Source organism: Lonchura striata, chromosome 3 (genome assembly GCF_046129695.1).
Source record: "Lonchura striata isolate bLonStr1 chromosome 3, bLonStr1.mat, whole genome shotgun sequence".
Lineage (NCBI taxonomy): Eukaryota > Metazoa > Chordata > Aves > Passeriformes > Estrildidae > Lonchura > Lonchura striata.
Window position 1 is genome coordinate 78,346,993 of NC_134605.1, and position 16,112 is coordinate 78,363,104.

At 35.2% G+C, this 16,112-nt stretch overlaps 1 protein-coding gene across 2 annotated transcripts in view; it reads left to right on the top strand.

Annotated features, from left to right (window-relative positions):
* Positions 1–16,112, top strand: part of RNGTT (RNA guanylyltransferase and 5'-phosphatase) — a 169,530-nt gene that overhangs the window by 71,788 nt on the left and 81,630 nt on the right. For both annotated transcript variants that reach the window (XR_002466815.3, XM_021545647.2), the window contains exon 12: positions 8,466–8,534. Coding sequence is in view for 1 of the 2 variants with exons in the window: in XM_021545647.2 (XP_021401322.1) it covers positions 8,466–8,534 (69 nt within the window). In the remaining variant the exon portion in view is untranslated. The remainder of the gene's footprint in view (positions 1–8,465; positions 8,535–16,112) is intronic.

Below are 16,112 nucleotides of genomic sequence, written 5' to 3' on the forward strand. Positions count from 1 at the left end.
CTGCACATCTCACTTTTCTGCAGGAAACAGAATACTTGGAGCTAAAGTGCAGACTGCAGGTACCAGTGGCAGCCTAGATCCACAGCCTTTCAGCTCCATTCACATGAAATGCAAAAGAGCCCTCAAATGAGAACACGTTAATAATATGTCTGAGAGGGCTGTTGTAGTGATAAGTGAATGTTTTTTTCAATGCTCCTGCTGAGTTTCTAACTAGTTGTAGACAGAGGAGAGTACATGGTTGCCAGAATTAGATCACCTTCCTTCCTCTCTGTGTGTGCACCTGTCTGTTGCCACTTCATGTTATTTCAGCCTTGCTGCTCACACTGTTACTAGTGCAGAGCTTGTGGAGGTTCAGTGGAAGTTTCCAGGTGACTTCCTGTCCTGCTATAATGGGCTGTACATGGGAGAGGTGACCCCTGGTAAATCTGACCTCCACAAAGTGCTGGGAAATGCTAAAAAGTGACCTGCCCACAAAAGGATTTCCTCTTGCCATTATCTGTAATTAAAACAAATGGAAGACTGTCAGTGAATTTTTATTTTTTTTTTTTTTTATTTTTTTTTTGTGTGGAATATGAATTTCAGATTGAGCATCCTCTATATTATTAGTGATGCTCAAAAGGGTAAAACAGTGTATTCTCTACGGGAATGCTTGCTAAACATCCATGGAGGAGTGTAGAGAGGAAGCTACTCTCTTGCATACTTCTTTTGCAAAAAAATATTTGTTGCTAGAAACTGGTCAGACTGTGAAGTATGAACATACCTTCGACTGACCTTTCAAAAGAGAGAAACATGCCTTGCATGCTCACTTTTTTCAAGTCTCCTATCTTTAGCAGTTCTTTAGTACTGGATTCTGGTCTATTGTGTTTAAAATTACTAGGGTATTCCTTATGGAATTCTTAAAACCTACTTCAGTGACCAGTTGTTGCCAATGTGTTTTTGTTGTGACTGTTGGCTATTCCTACACCTAACAGATGGCACTCGTGTACATTGACAAGCTGTGGGATAGCTGAGCATTACTAATAAAACCTATCACATGTTAAACTTGACCTGACATTAATCAAGTTTTGAATGCTACAAATGATTCATGGATAATAATTAGTCTCTTGATCATATTAGTGAACATCAGTCTCACAATGCTGCCATTATCTGCCTTCATTCTTATAGGGAACAAATCTATTGCCATAATTAGGTGTTTTTCATATCTTTTGAGCCAAAATGTTCTGTATGATTAACTTGGTAAAGAGGTTATTTTTAGTCTTTCAGAATGATTGATTTCAGAGCTTCTAGTAAATTAAAAAATTGAAAGGCTTTCCATAGAATAATATTTTATAAAAAGTACACATTTTAAAATTTTATCAACTGAAAAAGTTCCCATACATCTTTACACAGTCATTTGATACATTTTTCATCACCATATGATTCAGCTGTTGCCAGAGATTACACAGTTCAAAATACTGATGATTTTGTTAAACAGGTGAACCTTGAGAGTTTACTTTTACTCTTTTTGTTAAGTTACTGGGTTACTGGTTGACATCAAGTACTTTCAATATGTACTTGTTCATACAGACATAATAATTTGCAGCTTTTCTCTGTTTTTGTCTAGAATTAGCATCTTGAGTTGGATGGCCATGTGAAAGCTAGGATTTGAGCTTTGAGCATGAATTTTTTAAAGGATTTTCCTACAGTTTTACAGCCCTGATTTTACAGCCGAAAAGCATAAAATTTCTTTTTAAGTAATGAGCAAGTGAGAAGTTTATACTTTGTGTTCCTTATGCAGTTAGGGCAAAGTAGATAATTTCACGGGTTTACTAAAAATGTAGCAGTTATCTTCAATATGTGTTGGTTCCTAATTAGCATAGGAAACTTCTTTAAGCAATTACTTCTTGGAGAGCTCAGATTTTAATTTATTTTCTACAGTTTTTGATCCTACTTTTCCTTTATGCATATTTTAGATCATTGACATGGACCAGGAAATATTTTGTTACTTCATGATTTTTTCTTAGCATATTAGCTTAAGAATATTTAGTATAAGCTGTGGTTTTCTAACTGTATTCTCAGTTATGATGCATTTTCTTTCTTGCCTTTTATTGCTGGTAAGATAAATATAGCTAAATACAATAACTAATGAAGAAGGATGCATTATAGAATTGGACATTGCCCTGATGCAGATACACTTCAGCTGATACTGTTCTTACCCGATTTATTTGATGTAAGGTAGCATATCATATTTTGATTGATGCAGGGGAAACCAGGTCATGTTAAATTATTGAAAATCTGCTTTTCAACATTTTTATAGGTCATTTGGAGGAAAGCTTGAAATCATATAAATGAGAGATCACTTGTGGTTTTGAGAGGGAAATTAATGTTAACCATGAAGTAGAAATCTTTACTTTATGACCATGTTTTAAGTCACACTCCTGAGATCACGGACTGTGATTTCAGGATCTTCAGAATTACTTGGAAGGAACCACTTTGAAGCAAGCAGCCAGTTTTAATAAACCATTGGCTGGCCAAATATTTTGGCAAGTGCTCAAGTATGCAGAGATCTCCTTGAAAGGAATCTCCTGTGAAAGAGAACAGGGAGTGCATTTATATATTTTTTTTTTTTTTTGTGCTGCTGTGGCCCTTCTGGAATATTCTGTGAGTCTAAATGGCATGGTTTCATTTGATAAAAACATGGTATCTGTGGGATATCTTTTGAGGACACATTGGAATATTTGAAGAGTTACATATGCTTCCTTACAAAATATTTCAAATATTTCAAATGTGAACTTTGTTTTTTTTAAAAAAAAACCAAAACCTCTAAGAGATGTCTTGGTCAGAGTCTAAAAAGTGGAGTAAGGAAGAAAAGCTGAAGGAAGAAAAAAATTGCTGAGAAATAGGAATTAATATTTTAATTGCACAGGCAGTACTTCATTGGACAGCTTAATGAAGATTGTGGTTCTCCATCACAGCATGCTGTAATTTGAGATTGCAGAGCTTTCTAAATAAATTACTTGGCACTTGAGCATATCACTTGAAGAGGAACTTATATATTTGTGAGAGGAGAAGGTTTCATCCTCATAGCTGTCTGAAAGTTAGTCTGAAATGATGATCCAGATTATGTCTGGTTTGGAGCAGGGAAGATAGGAAGCAATAGAACTGCCATAGATGTATCTTTGATCATCTCCCATCTGCCCCCGGATTGTTAATTTACACTAGGTTTGTTTAGATCAGATGTTTTACTTGCTAAAAACAAGTAAATATTAAATGTTAGATGAGTTGTTGGAATCCTGAATGTGAAAAAGATAAAAGTCTGCATGGATTGAATTTCATGTGTTTGTATTTGGGTTTTTTTTCCCCTTTTTTAAATCTATACTTCAGAAGTTGTGTTCTCCCTTTAATTCTCAAAACCGTGAATTCTCCAGAGTCACTAAAGTTTATTTTTAAAGTTTTACCATGTATTTATAGCAATACAGTCAGTGAAATGAAGTCAAAACTTCTCAAAAGACTTTGGTTTGGGCTCTATTTCTTTTAAAATGTGAAGTAGCCAACTTCTGTTTGTGGAAAGGTTGAGATTCTGTGTTTAATTTTTAAATAATATATGCAACTTTTCTTCCCTATGACATAGTTACTCACATGCTATTTGATGATTTTTTGCTTTGAGACTGAAAGCAACTGTTCTGTTGGTACCTTCTCTGCTTTCAGACACAAAACAAACCAAAACAGATTGCAGGACAGGGGAAACTGGAAAGATCCTGGTGAGGAGAAAGGAGCTACAGCCACTTCCCTCACTTGACATTAGGCTGCATTTGATAATGTTTTGAAGCATTGCACAGCATCCTGTGTATCATCTGAAAGGAAGCTTATACCTCACCAAATGCATGCTTAGTTCTTTTTCAGGAGGCCTCCTTTTCAAAATATACTGTTTGAAAGGTGGAGTTTAGAATGTTAGTCATTTGGGTGATAGCTCCATCATTGCCTGATACAGACTGATTTATTTTTGGGAAATGTGATCGTTGGGATGAATCTGAGCCAGACTATTTTTGCATTATTTTAAATGATCTTAGCATAAAAGTCATTCTGTGGGATTTTTGATGTCATTCAAAAAGAGGATTTATGAAGATTTATGTAGTAGGTTATCTACACAGATGTATGAGCTCATGTTTATAAAACTCAACAGTTGTCAGGATGTAAGAATTTCTTTGAGGCTGATGGAGAGGGCTGTCATCCTTGGAGAAAGGGATAGTCCTTTAAGTTGGACTGAAACCTAAGACAATGAAGATGCTGGCTCTGTAAAGTTAGGAATGATATTAGGCCCATGTATGAAGGTGTTTTATGTTCTGGCTGACTGGCAATTAAATTAATAGCTTATTTGTAACTAATACTTTAGAGTGAAGTATATTTCCTGTTACAGCTCTCTGTAGAGTGAACAGGTCCAGATGATCAGTAATTTGAAGGTGGATCTGGAAAACTCCATAGGGACTGCAGGCAGAGTTCTTCTATCTTGACTTGAAGTGAAGTATATAGCAGTTCTGAAACTGAAAAAGCAAGGAAAAGGGACATGCATTTGTCTTGTATTATAACATTCAAAGGGATTTTTTCTGTATCCCTAAGTATTTCAGGAGGCTAGCAAGCAGTGTCAATTTTGAATCAGAAATGCAGACTAAATGGTTAGCAGTACTTGCATATTGTGACACAGGAGATCAATAATTTTTTGTAGAAAGTCAGCATGACTTTGCAGAGTCATCATTATATTTTAGAATCCTCATTACTCATACTGTGTTGTGTTTCCATGAGATTTTTTTTTTTTTTTGCAAGGGGAAGGAAAAGGCACAGTAGTACCTGCTGGATTTATTTATTTTATGTATAATGTAATATCTGTGAACTCATAGAATTATGTGTCTTGGCTCAGAAATACCAAAACACTAATGAAAACCTATTAGCATTGTATGGAATCTGTATGCACTTAAATTTTCTCCCCTTCCTGCTGAAGGAGCAAAGTGATTTCTTCATTGGTATAAGTACAGAGAGATCTCTAAAGTGTGAATTTTCAATTATCCACAGAAGAACTGCTGACTGGTTCAGTGTTTTAGCAAAATCAGCTTCAGCAAGTTATTAGTGCTCTTTTGCTGCTCTTCTCAGTGGTTAAGAGCAAGGAGAAATCCTGTTACTCATCATACAGCTCCACTCAATCCATGTAAATATACCATTCTTTTGCTTAGAGAAGTGTTATTAGATGTAGGGATAATTTTAAATTTAGTTGAAAAGTATGAAAGGAAAAGTTTTAAATAATAGACTGTAATATGAGTATATGGCTTATTGCAATGTTCACGGGGAAGAAGGAAGCTGAAAGGAGTGAACAAAGGGGATCTCAGGTGAAAATAAATGCCATGAGGCAACATGGAATTGGATGCCAGAAGAGCTGGTTCACATGCATCATTTACCCATCTTTTATAAAATGTCATTGAGATGCATTGCACTTTATCTGATCCATGGCAGTCATCCCAGTCAAGCAGGTGTGCCATTTATCATGGCACCGATTAAAAAAGACCATTCTGTTCAAGTTAATTAGAAATTTGAACATGTGGAACGTTGAACAACTTTTTTTAAAAGATGAACCATGATATTTGCATTTGAAGTTCATAAACTGAAGAAATGTAACTTTTTTAGAGAAAAAGTACTTGCTTGTATGTCAGACATTTCTTTTCTGCTCATTTCTGTGTCATTCCAAACCTTCTGCAGTATTCGATGTCTGTGTGTTCTGCTGTTCACAGACAACCTTTACAGAGTTTAATTTTCAAGAAAATTTTTATGGGAATAATGCCAGGGAAAATTTACATTCCTTCCTCCATTCCCTTCCCCCAGTTACTAATCCTTTCTAGTGAAAATTCCTTCCTATTCAAATACATGTAATTGATCTAATGAGAATGAAAGCAGAATAACTGGGAGTACAAAGAAGTGTAGTTATCTGTTGAGGCTTGCTCTGGATTTGAAGTCCTTTTGTCTTTAATGTCTAATTGACACTTGGGAGGAGCTGTCTTAGTGAAAATACTGTGGACCTCCAAACAGAGCATGTTTGACTCTGAAACTGGATGGGAGGTTGATGGGACAGATGCCTTTACATTTTGTAATTCTGGCAAAGTAGTGAATTAAAAGTATCAGAATATATTTCTGAAATGTAAAAACTCTCCATTTATCAAGTTGTAATAGTACTTGAATGTAGTTTTCTAAAACTACATGTTCACCATAGTGGAGAGAGTTGCCAAAAAGCATGATAATTATTTTCTGCTTTTGCACATACTCTAACTTGGAAGATTGTCTCTATAGTCTTAAGTTTTATTTTGGGATGGAATATATAATTCAGTTTTGTAAGCTCCAGCACCTAAGTAACTGTTTCCTCAAACTGTATTTCCCTTAAAAACTTCAAAAAGAGGCAGAAATAGAGGTGATTGATTTTTCTCTTTGCCACTTTGTTTAATGCCTTTTGATAAGTTAGTCAGAAATATATAAAAAGTAGTCTCAACTAGTTTGAAGTTTCTGTTTTGTTTTTGTTGGCTTGTTTTTTTTGTTTGTTAAATATCATTAAATATCATCATTCCTATGTTTAAGTATCATTATTCCTTATTATTAAATTATTCATTATTAAATTGTTAAATTATTCATTATTAAATATCATTATTCCTTAATATTAACGTTATTCAGTGAGGGTTTTTTTGGTACCTGAATTTAAAGAAATCAGTCTTGTGCATTTTTGTAAGTTTGAAGCATACTCTTATTACAGATGACTGGCCAGTCAGTTTTGGAATTGCTAAGTAACTTGCAAGTGATCCATGGTGTGTAGAAATTTAAAAACTCCGCTATTTAAAAAACTTTTTGGCATGTGTTTAAATGTTTTTCCAATGCACTCATTGCTCTAATCAAAACAAAGACTAACAATAGATTTATGAAAGAATTTAGGATTATTTTATTGTTTTTTGTGTAGTCATATGGTAGCAGATGCATTACATGGTGAGCTTCAGCTGTAAATTTCAAGACAGCAACAGGTTACAGCAGCAAGGTACAGCTTCAAGTTTCAATTATGGGTTTTCTCTTCTGAAAAATTGTGTTTCATTGGATAGTTTCTTATTCAGAATTAAATATTCTAAAAGTATTTTTCCACTTGAGAGTACTCTCATAGTGTGTTTTTTCCAGTTAAACTATATCTAAAAGTTGAATAGTGAAGGCTTTCTTTGTTGTTGGAGATGCAGGCACAAATACAGGCTAATGACTGCGTAAGAGAAAAAGCTAACTTTTTATGGCAAAATGATCAGTCACTCTGTGCAGTTACAGGTTTAAGTGAAGTATTTAGAATCATTATTGTTTGAAGTATTTGGCCATCAGGCTTTTAATCCATGAAACATGAAATTGCATTCCTTTTACTTGTACAGCCTTAGTAGATACAAATGTTAGTTCTCAGCTCCTTTCATACTTTGACTTCATTTGAATAATTTAGTCATAATTTGGTCAGCAGGTTATTAAGTTGAGTTGTAGAAAGAAAATGGTACAAAATTTTCAGTACAAAATTTTTGACCAGGCCAAAATTATGCTTTTAAAACTTGATTCAGTGACTGTGATTCAGTGATTCTGTATTTGCTATGTTTTATCACCATGTGGTTACTTTTACGCCAAAGTTTTTTCAAATACTACTAAAAGTATCTACAACTTCAGGACAGATTCTTCATCTCAACAGTAAAACAAATTGAAGTTAATAAAGAGATATTTTGGTAATTCTCCTAATTTTTGCCATTATATGTTGGTTGTAATTCTCCTTGATTATTTGCTTTTTTGGGCAAGTCAGAATTTAATATGGAAGTATATAATCAATTTTCATAACTGTTGACTAGCTGATTTCAGTAGTTTGTTTAATTAGATGATTTTTCTCTGGTAAATTAGTCTTGATGGGTATATTTACCTCCATACAGAATTCACCATCTTTGAAAGCATTAAATAGAATATTCAGTATTTGTATTCAAGATACAAATTAATTCAAAGAGTTGGTTTTACAGTCATGTATCTGTGTTACTGGTTTATGCCCTAGTTAGGAAGTTTGTCAAATATGAATTTCAAATGATGCCCTGAAATATTTTTCAGGAAATAAGTTCAATCTAAAGTGCTACTTGTGTGTTAAAATAACAAATTAATTTTTTAATTTGTCCACAAATGACTGTAGTGTCCTGTATTAGAATTTATATTTCCTAGTTTTCTAGTTTATAGAATCATCTTGGTTTCTAAGTATTTCTTTTTGGACAAAGAATTTTCTAGCCTTGAGTATTCTTTGTAGAAACTGCTACTTTGTTGATGTTGACATTTCCCAAGCTCTAATGTTAAACCATAAATAAGCTGTTTACTGGCAAATGATTGCAGTAGTAACGTATTATCCACTACTACTCACTTTGATGTGCATTTCTCTATGGAAAAAGGATTTATTCTCTTTTGTTCTACAGCTCCTGGAAGGAAACTTTGCCAGAGAAGTTAGCCATGAAGTGGATGGACTGATATTTCAGCCTACAGGAGTAAGTAGCATAAAAAATGGAATTTTTTCTCAGTTTAGTTCCAGATTAAATTTTTGCTCTCACTCTCCACTCATCCATCTACTAGCTAGCTAATCTTTGTTTTGGTCAGGATTACTTTGCAGTGTTGTTTCTGACTAGTTGGTATCTCATTTGTAGTATGTGTGATTTCTTACTAATCAATGGTGTTAGTTTTCAGGAATCATCTCTTGTTTTTTTAGAGTATGTACTATGGATGTGTGCTGCTAAATAATGAAGGATTTTCTATGACTGCATGCATTCCATGAGTCTTTCGACCATGTTATTTTGCTTTTTCAAGGATTCACACATTAAAATGTCATTAAAATTTTTGACTTGTGTTGTTTTAGTGCAATTGAAGCATGATAAATTCTTGAGCCATGTCTGCTAGTGTAAGGGTGTATGAGTGGCCTGGGGGGAAATTACCAGAAGTACTACAGAAAACCAGAAAAAAATAATGCAAGTGGTTCCCAAGCTAGCATGGCCTCGTCCATTCTATTCCTCCTCCTGTTGCATCATATACAGTGGATACCCTGCAATGTGTACTGTATATTAGTATAGATCATGGCTGTAGTATCATCCATGTTGGCTTTTTTCTTAAGCTCTAAGTCATAGGATGGTTTGAGCTGGGAGGGACTATAGACATCATCTAATTCCAGTCCCCTGCCAGAGGAGGGGTAGGGACACCTTTTACTCCATTCAGCCTGGCCTTGAACACTTCCATGGATGAGCATCCACAGCTTCTTTGGACAACCTGTTTCAGTGCCTGACCACCCTCATAATAAAGAATTTCTTCAAAATCTCTAATCTAAACCTACTCTCTTTCAATTCTAAGACATTCTGTCTTGTCCTTTCAGTACATGCCCTTATCAAAAGTCCCTCTCCATCTGTTTTTGTAGGCCCATTCTTAGATACTGGAAGGCTGCTCTAAGGTCTCCCTGGAGCCTTCTCTTCTCCAGCTTAAATATCCCCAACTCCATTAACCTGTTTTTGTAGGAGGGGTGTTCCAGCCCTGAGATCATCTCAGTGGCCCTTCCTGGGCTTGTTCTAATAGGTCCATGTCTTTCTTATGCTGGGAGTCACAGCTCTGGGTGCAGCTGACCAGGTGGGGTCTCATGAGAGCAGACGGCCAGAATCACCTCCCTTGCCCTGCTGCCTTTGCTTCCTGTGATGCAGTCCAGGGCATGATTTGCTTTCTGGGCTGAAAGTGCACACTGCCAGCTTCTGTTGAGCTTTTTACCTCCAAATCTTTCTCCCCAGGGAGAAAGTCTTGATTCATTCCTCACCCAGTCTGTGTTTGTGCTTGCGATTGCCCTGACGCAGGTGCAGGACCTTGCATTTGGCCCTGTTGAACTTGGATATTTGCACAAGCCCAGCTCAAGCCAGTCATGGTCCTTCTAGATGTCATGCCTTCCCTCCAGTGTGTTGACTGAATCAAGCAAGGAATTGTTTTCGATTATTTCAAATTTGACTGATATTTCTACCTTTCCAGTTACTTGTGGAAAGTACATGTGTACACTTTTCCAGTTGAAACATATTTTTCCTGGTCTACTTCCTATACTGTAGATATTAGGAAGGGGTGATGACACTCCCATCTGGAAATAAGATAAACCTCTCTATTTTAAGTTCTACATTAGCTAACTAAGCAATTAGGCCACATATTTTTTTTTCTATTTTTTTATTTCCTTTTTTTTAATACATAGCTGTTTCAAATTTAAAGCAGAACTACTAAGATAAAGAGAGTTCAAACTTTCATAAGAAATCCTGATGATGTCTTAGAATACAGTTAGAATCTAAAAATTGTAAAAGTTTCTCAGAAGCACTTCCCTGAAAATTGGAGGTTAAGCTAAGCAGAGTTACTACAGCTAAATTTGAAATTACCTTTTCTAATTGAAATGAACTTAGTGAAGAATGTATCTCTTAATCACTGTTACAGGAAATCAATATCTGATATGTTTTGTTTCTAGAACTTGTGTTTTCTGACTTGGCACACTGAAAAATGTATAACTCAACTAAAACAATTTTCTTTTATAAACACTTATAAAGGTTATTAATCTTCAGTATATTTATTTAATTTAATGTTCAGATTTTAATATTGTTTCTGAGTTTATGGAATGTAAGTTTGTTGCTTCTGATTTTCCTGGATGAAGCAATAGGCAGTTTTCTTAGTGTGGTAACTTTCTTAGTTGAGAAAGTGTAAGTAATCGTGCTGGTTTTCCACTACAGTAATATATTTAGAGTGAAAAATATTCTTGTAGTCCTGTTACTTGGTAAGGAACCATTAAAGCTGAATAACTGAAAAGGATGAAGCTGATAGAGATGTTTTTTTTTTTTTGTTATGTGATACAGAGGGAATAAATAGGCAACCATACAAGAGCAATAGTGTAACAGTGCATGAATGACCCCTTGAGAATACTACCTGAAATAATTTTTGTGTTGTAGTTGAATGCATGATGTATTAGGTTTTTTCAGACAGAAAACAACGACCTCCTGTTGCTGATTGGGATGTAGAACTCTGAACTTTGGTTATTGTGAAAGTTAGAGACTTTTATAATGCCTGTTCATCTCAAGTGAAGAGATCATGACATATCCAGAAGAAAATGAAGAACTATATTTGTTGACATAATTGATCTTGCAGAAAAAAAGGATAGACAGAAATTATGTTGAGTTTTAGAAGATCAGGGAAATTCAAGAGCATCTTTTGGGAACTCCTGAAATCCAGTGTGTGTTTTTAGGAGTACAGAAATGTAGACAGGAATTGAAGCAAAATCACAAAGAATGAAGTGTCAGCAGAGGAAGATAAACAGAATGTCAACATGTACAGACAGAAAATTCTTTGGGGAAAATTACCCACACTTGCCATATTTTTGATCGGTGAAGCAGAATGCAGAAGTTAACTATTTAATACAAGGAATGTTGAGCTTATTTGTTCATACTGTTTGAAAGTCTTTCCTGAGATTCCCTTCCCTTCTGCCCTAGTTTACTCAGAAGTGTTCCTCTTGTTGTCTGGTCTTAGACAAAGGCATCCAGATGTGAGTATATGTATATTCCCCACTAGCTACAGGCAGCAGTGGTATTGCGAGTCAATAGGGATGGAGAAAGAATGTTTTGTTGTTTTGAAGTTTGGTTTAATTCTGATTTGCAATAAAACTCAAAATATCCAAAATTATCTGTGAATATGCTTTTAGGATCTAAGAGCTCTTGGGTTTCTTGCTTTTCTCTTTGGTTTGAAGAGATTTGGCATCAAGTGTCTCTGTATTAGTCCAGTTTCAAGATATTGGTATGCTTTAATGAAAAGGGATTTGTGAAAAAGTTTTGCTACTGTATCTAGGGTTTCAGTTAGATGTAAAAAGGTTTGTTTTCTCCTGTTAGTATTGCTATTAAAATCTTATCATGAATAGCAAGGTTCTTGTACTAAAGCAGAAATTATTTTGCACTGTTACTCATGATGGTAGAAACAACATTAATGAGTAAGGAGATTGTTTTCTGCCTGTGCAGGTTGGTTTATTTTGCAAGATCAGACTAAGTGAGCATTATTATTCCTAATTCACTGGTTATTTGAGTTACTTATATTGTTTATTGCTTGGGGTATGCAAAGGTTTTCATTTCACAGTGACAGTTGAAAGACTGAGGCTGATGCATCCCATCCCCTTCTGATTTCCTCCCTTCTCAGTGTGAAAGCTTTCACAGATCATGAGAAGAGCATGTTTAGTGGACGTGATGGATGTTTTTGACTTGTTTATGTTTTGAGAATGCTTTGTAAGTAAGCAGCTTGATGTGATATGTTATTCTTTTGCAATTCCTGCATTAATATATCCTACTCTTAACAACTCTATTGCAAGAGACAAATGTCTTCTTACTATTGCTTCTCTTCTTCCCCATGTACTCTTCCTTTACTCTTTTTCTCTTCATCCATTCTCTTTATCCAGCAGCCTGTTTCCTGGTTCCTTTTGATTTCCATTCTCTGTTGCTTCTCCATGGCACTCTGTTCCTTACACTATTGTCTATCCACTTAAGATCCTATCACTATAACTCCCATATGCCTAAATCAGCTCTGTTCCATTTGATCAACTTTCTGGTTCTTCTACCTGTAACAGGTTGGCAGAGCAGGGCCCAAAGGTAAGTGCTAAGTAGGAGTAAAACACAGGAGCAGGAAACTTCATGGACAGGTATCTCACCCTGGGATCATGCCCCAGACAGAGTGAGTTAGTTTAAAGGTGAAAAAGCCACGTGCATTTACAGACTCTGAATACTTGTGTAAAGATTGGAAGCTTTCAGTCCTTTCTTTTTGAAATGTTGCATCAAAACAGGAAACTTATTGCATTTGTTTTAGAATACTTGCAGGTTGCCAGCCTATATGTTTTTTAATGATAATCTCAGAAATGACCTCTTCTGGTGGCAGAATTTGGTCTCTGGGCTCTGCCCACTCATCAGTGAAATTTCTTTTCATGTCTACTTTGTAAATTTTACTTTTGCTAAATATCTCAGACTGTTTAATTTTTATGCTAGTAATCTCCTAATAACCAGCTTTCTTGCTGACTAAAACTTATTACTTTTCATTTGCTTTGGGAAAGGATGTAGGAATTATTTTCTTACTTTAGCCAAGTAAATGAAGTCTCACTGGCAATCAGTTAGGAAGGCCTAAGGACAGCTTTTGAACATCAGTAGAAAGCTTGTATCACAATTTAAAGTCTTCTGGTTTGTGTTTGCCTCCTGAGCTCTTTTACATTTTTACATTGGCTCAGGCTGATTTCTGTTTGGTACTCCTCCATGCTCTCATTTTGGATGAGAAATAAAGTCCAGTTGTGTGGAATTGGGATTTTTAGAGGGAAGGACAAAGGGCAGCTGCTGAGCTCTGTTCTTCTAAGATAAATGTTATTTTAAAGAACAGCTGAATTATTTAATACATAACTCCCCATACTGAATACTAATGGAAAGCTTAGATTTTAAAATGAAAGAATAATGAATAGGTTTTTATAACTGAATAACATTGCATGAGTTATTACTATATCTTCCTTCCCTTCCCTTGGCAGACTTAGTGGTGATCTGAAATGCTTGGTTGCCTGTTAATTATTTGTGCTATTCCCATTGTAAAATAGGCTGTGTTATTTTCTGTCATTTTGAAAGTTCTTCCAAAATCACCGAAGTTGAAACTGAATTAAATATATCCAAAAGATACCACCAAATAAACTATCTCCATGATTTGTTTCATTAAGCACTGCCAGTTAGTCATAAATAATCCTATATAATTGGAAAGCCTTTTCTTCCACAGTATATATTTTATCAAATGCTGTGTAAATCTTTAATCATAGGCATAGTCACTTGCTGGCTCATTTCTGAAGCTCAGATATCCTGTTTATCTGTGATGGGTAACAATTATTGTCATGTATTTCTGGTGCAATAGCAAGTAATGGCTTCAGGAAGCCTCAGATATACCAAATATACTTTCAATACCAAAGCTGATATATAAAGGCTTAGGAAGAATCATATGATAGCATAGATTTTTGCTTCTAACAAACACGTTTCTGGATTTAGTTTTCTGTTTTTGTAGTGATTCATGTAAGATTTGGAGGCGATGGAATGGAATAGAATGGAACAGACTATTTCAGTTGGAAGGGACCTACAGTGATCACCTAGTTCAACTGCCTGACCACTTCAGGGCTGGCCAAAAATTAAAGCATAATATTAAGCACATTGATCAAATGCCTCTTAAACAGGGACAGCTTTGGGGCATTGACTGCCTCTCTAGGAAGCTTGTTCAATGTTTCACCATCCTCTCAAGTACAGAAATACATCCTGATGCCCAGTTTAAAACTCCCTGGCACAGCTTTGGACTGTTCTTGCACCTCTATCACTGGGAGAAGATATCAACACTTCAGTTTATTTACAAAGAAGCTAAGACCACCTAATTTTTTTTTTTCTCTAGAATTTGCAGCAGAACAAAGGAGAATCTGGAGAGAATAGTTTTCATCGGTATTTTGTGTTGATCCACATTGCTAAAACCTTTCATCTTTAGAGTATCTCTTTGGTAAATGTGATTTCTTTTGTAAGAGTAATGCTCCTGACTGAATCTATTGCTAGTCAGGGGATGCTGTTGTCATATCAGTGTGCACTTTTTGTGCAGTTGTAGATTTTCCTTTAACAGAGAACTTGCTGTCAATCTCCTAAAATGCTACTGAGCTTTGCAACTCTTTTCTGCCTATGAATAGTTGTTATATTCCATTTCCATGGCAATGTTCCTTGCAGTTCATCTCTTAAGTAGCTGTTCCTATCTCAAATACACCAGTTTTTCATATGCTTTACAAACATGCCCAAATATATTAGCAATACACAATATTCCTTTGAGGAGTTTTCTGTGGCTATACAAGTAAAACTTTTATACCAATTCAAGTTTGTGTTTGCTCACTTGCTGTGACTTGTTTTCTACCTTTTTTTTTTTTTAAATCAGAAAGGTAGAAAGTTAAGAAATGCTAACCCAATATCAATAATTAAGGTCTTATTAAATTAATTGCACCTTATTTAATTAAATTATTAGACTCCTAGATACAAGTACCATGATTTTTGAATGTAGCAGATTTTTATGATTTCCACTTACTTTCCAATAAACTGAGATCACTCACACCCCAGAAAATATTTACATTTATCTATTTCCCTTTATGAATAATTTTTAGTTCTAAATATAGTAAGGTTGGGGTGTAACAAAAGTTTTTCTTGTTTATCTTTCTGCTCTTGGTCCTCTAGTACATTCAGATTGAAATGCAAACCTATTTGCCAGAGCTGTTTAACCTGACTTTCTTATTATGTCAGCCTGAATAGATGTCAGTGCCTTGAGTCTGATTACCTAAGGAGAGTGTTGGTCTTAATTGGTATGCTGTCTCATTTGCTTGCTAATAACTTGTACTGCCTGACATTCTCTGATTTCTCAGGCAGTGAACTGCATTTATGGGTGCTATCTAAATGGGTTCTTGAACTTCTGTTGTGCAGTTTAATCATTCTCCCTGCCAGTGGCAGTAGGAAAGATCTTTCTTACATTATGAGTACTAGTAATCTTTGGGATTGTCAGTTGACATTAATATGGTGGTGTCTCTGCATGTGTTGTTTAGGAAATGAAAAGAATACTTTCTCTGCCTGCTACTGTTTTGAATATTGGGAAAATAAAGTTGTAGAATCATTAATCATAAAGGCTTTCAAAAATGAATTTTGCGTAGTTTCTTTGTCTCAAAGCCAGCTGTCAGGGAACTTGTGGAGTGCATTTGTTGTCATGCTTCTAACTATGATTGTATGTACTTTCTAACAAAAATAAATAGGTAAATATTAGGAATATATACTGTAAATGGGATTTCAGGTGAGGATGCCAACACAATGGTTCAGGTTCTACAGAACATACCTGTTTTAAATGAGTAGGTCTGTATTCCAAAAATTACATTGATTTATATGTGTTGTGGATCAGTTTTGGAAAAAAATCTCTTTTATAACTGCATAGGGAAATCTAAGAGAGTTTTTGATTTGAATTAATGAGAACTCTACAGAATCATCTGATTCAGCTCTTGAATAGTTAATGAA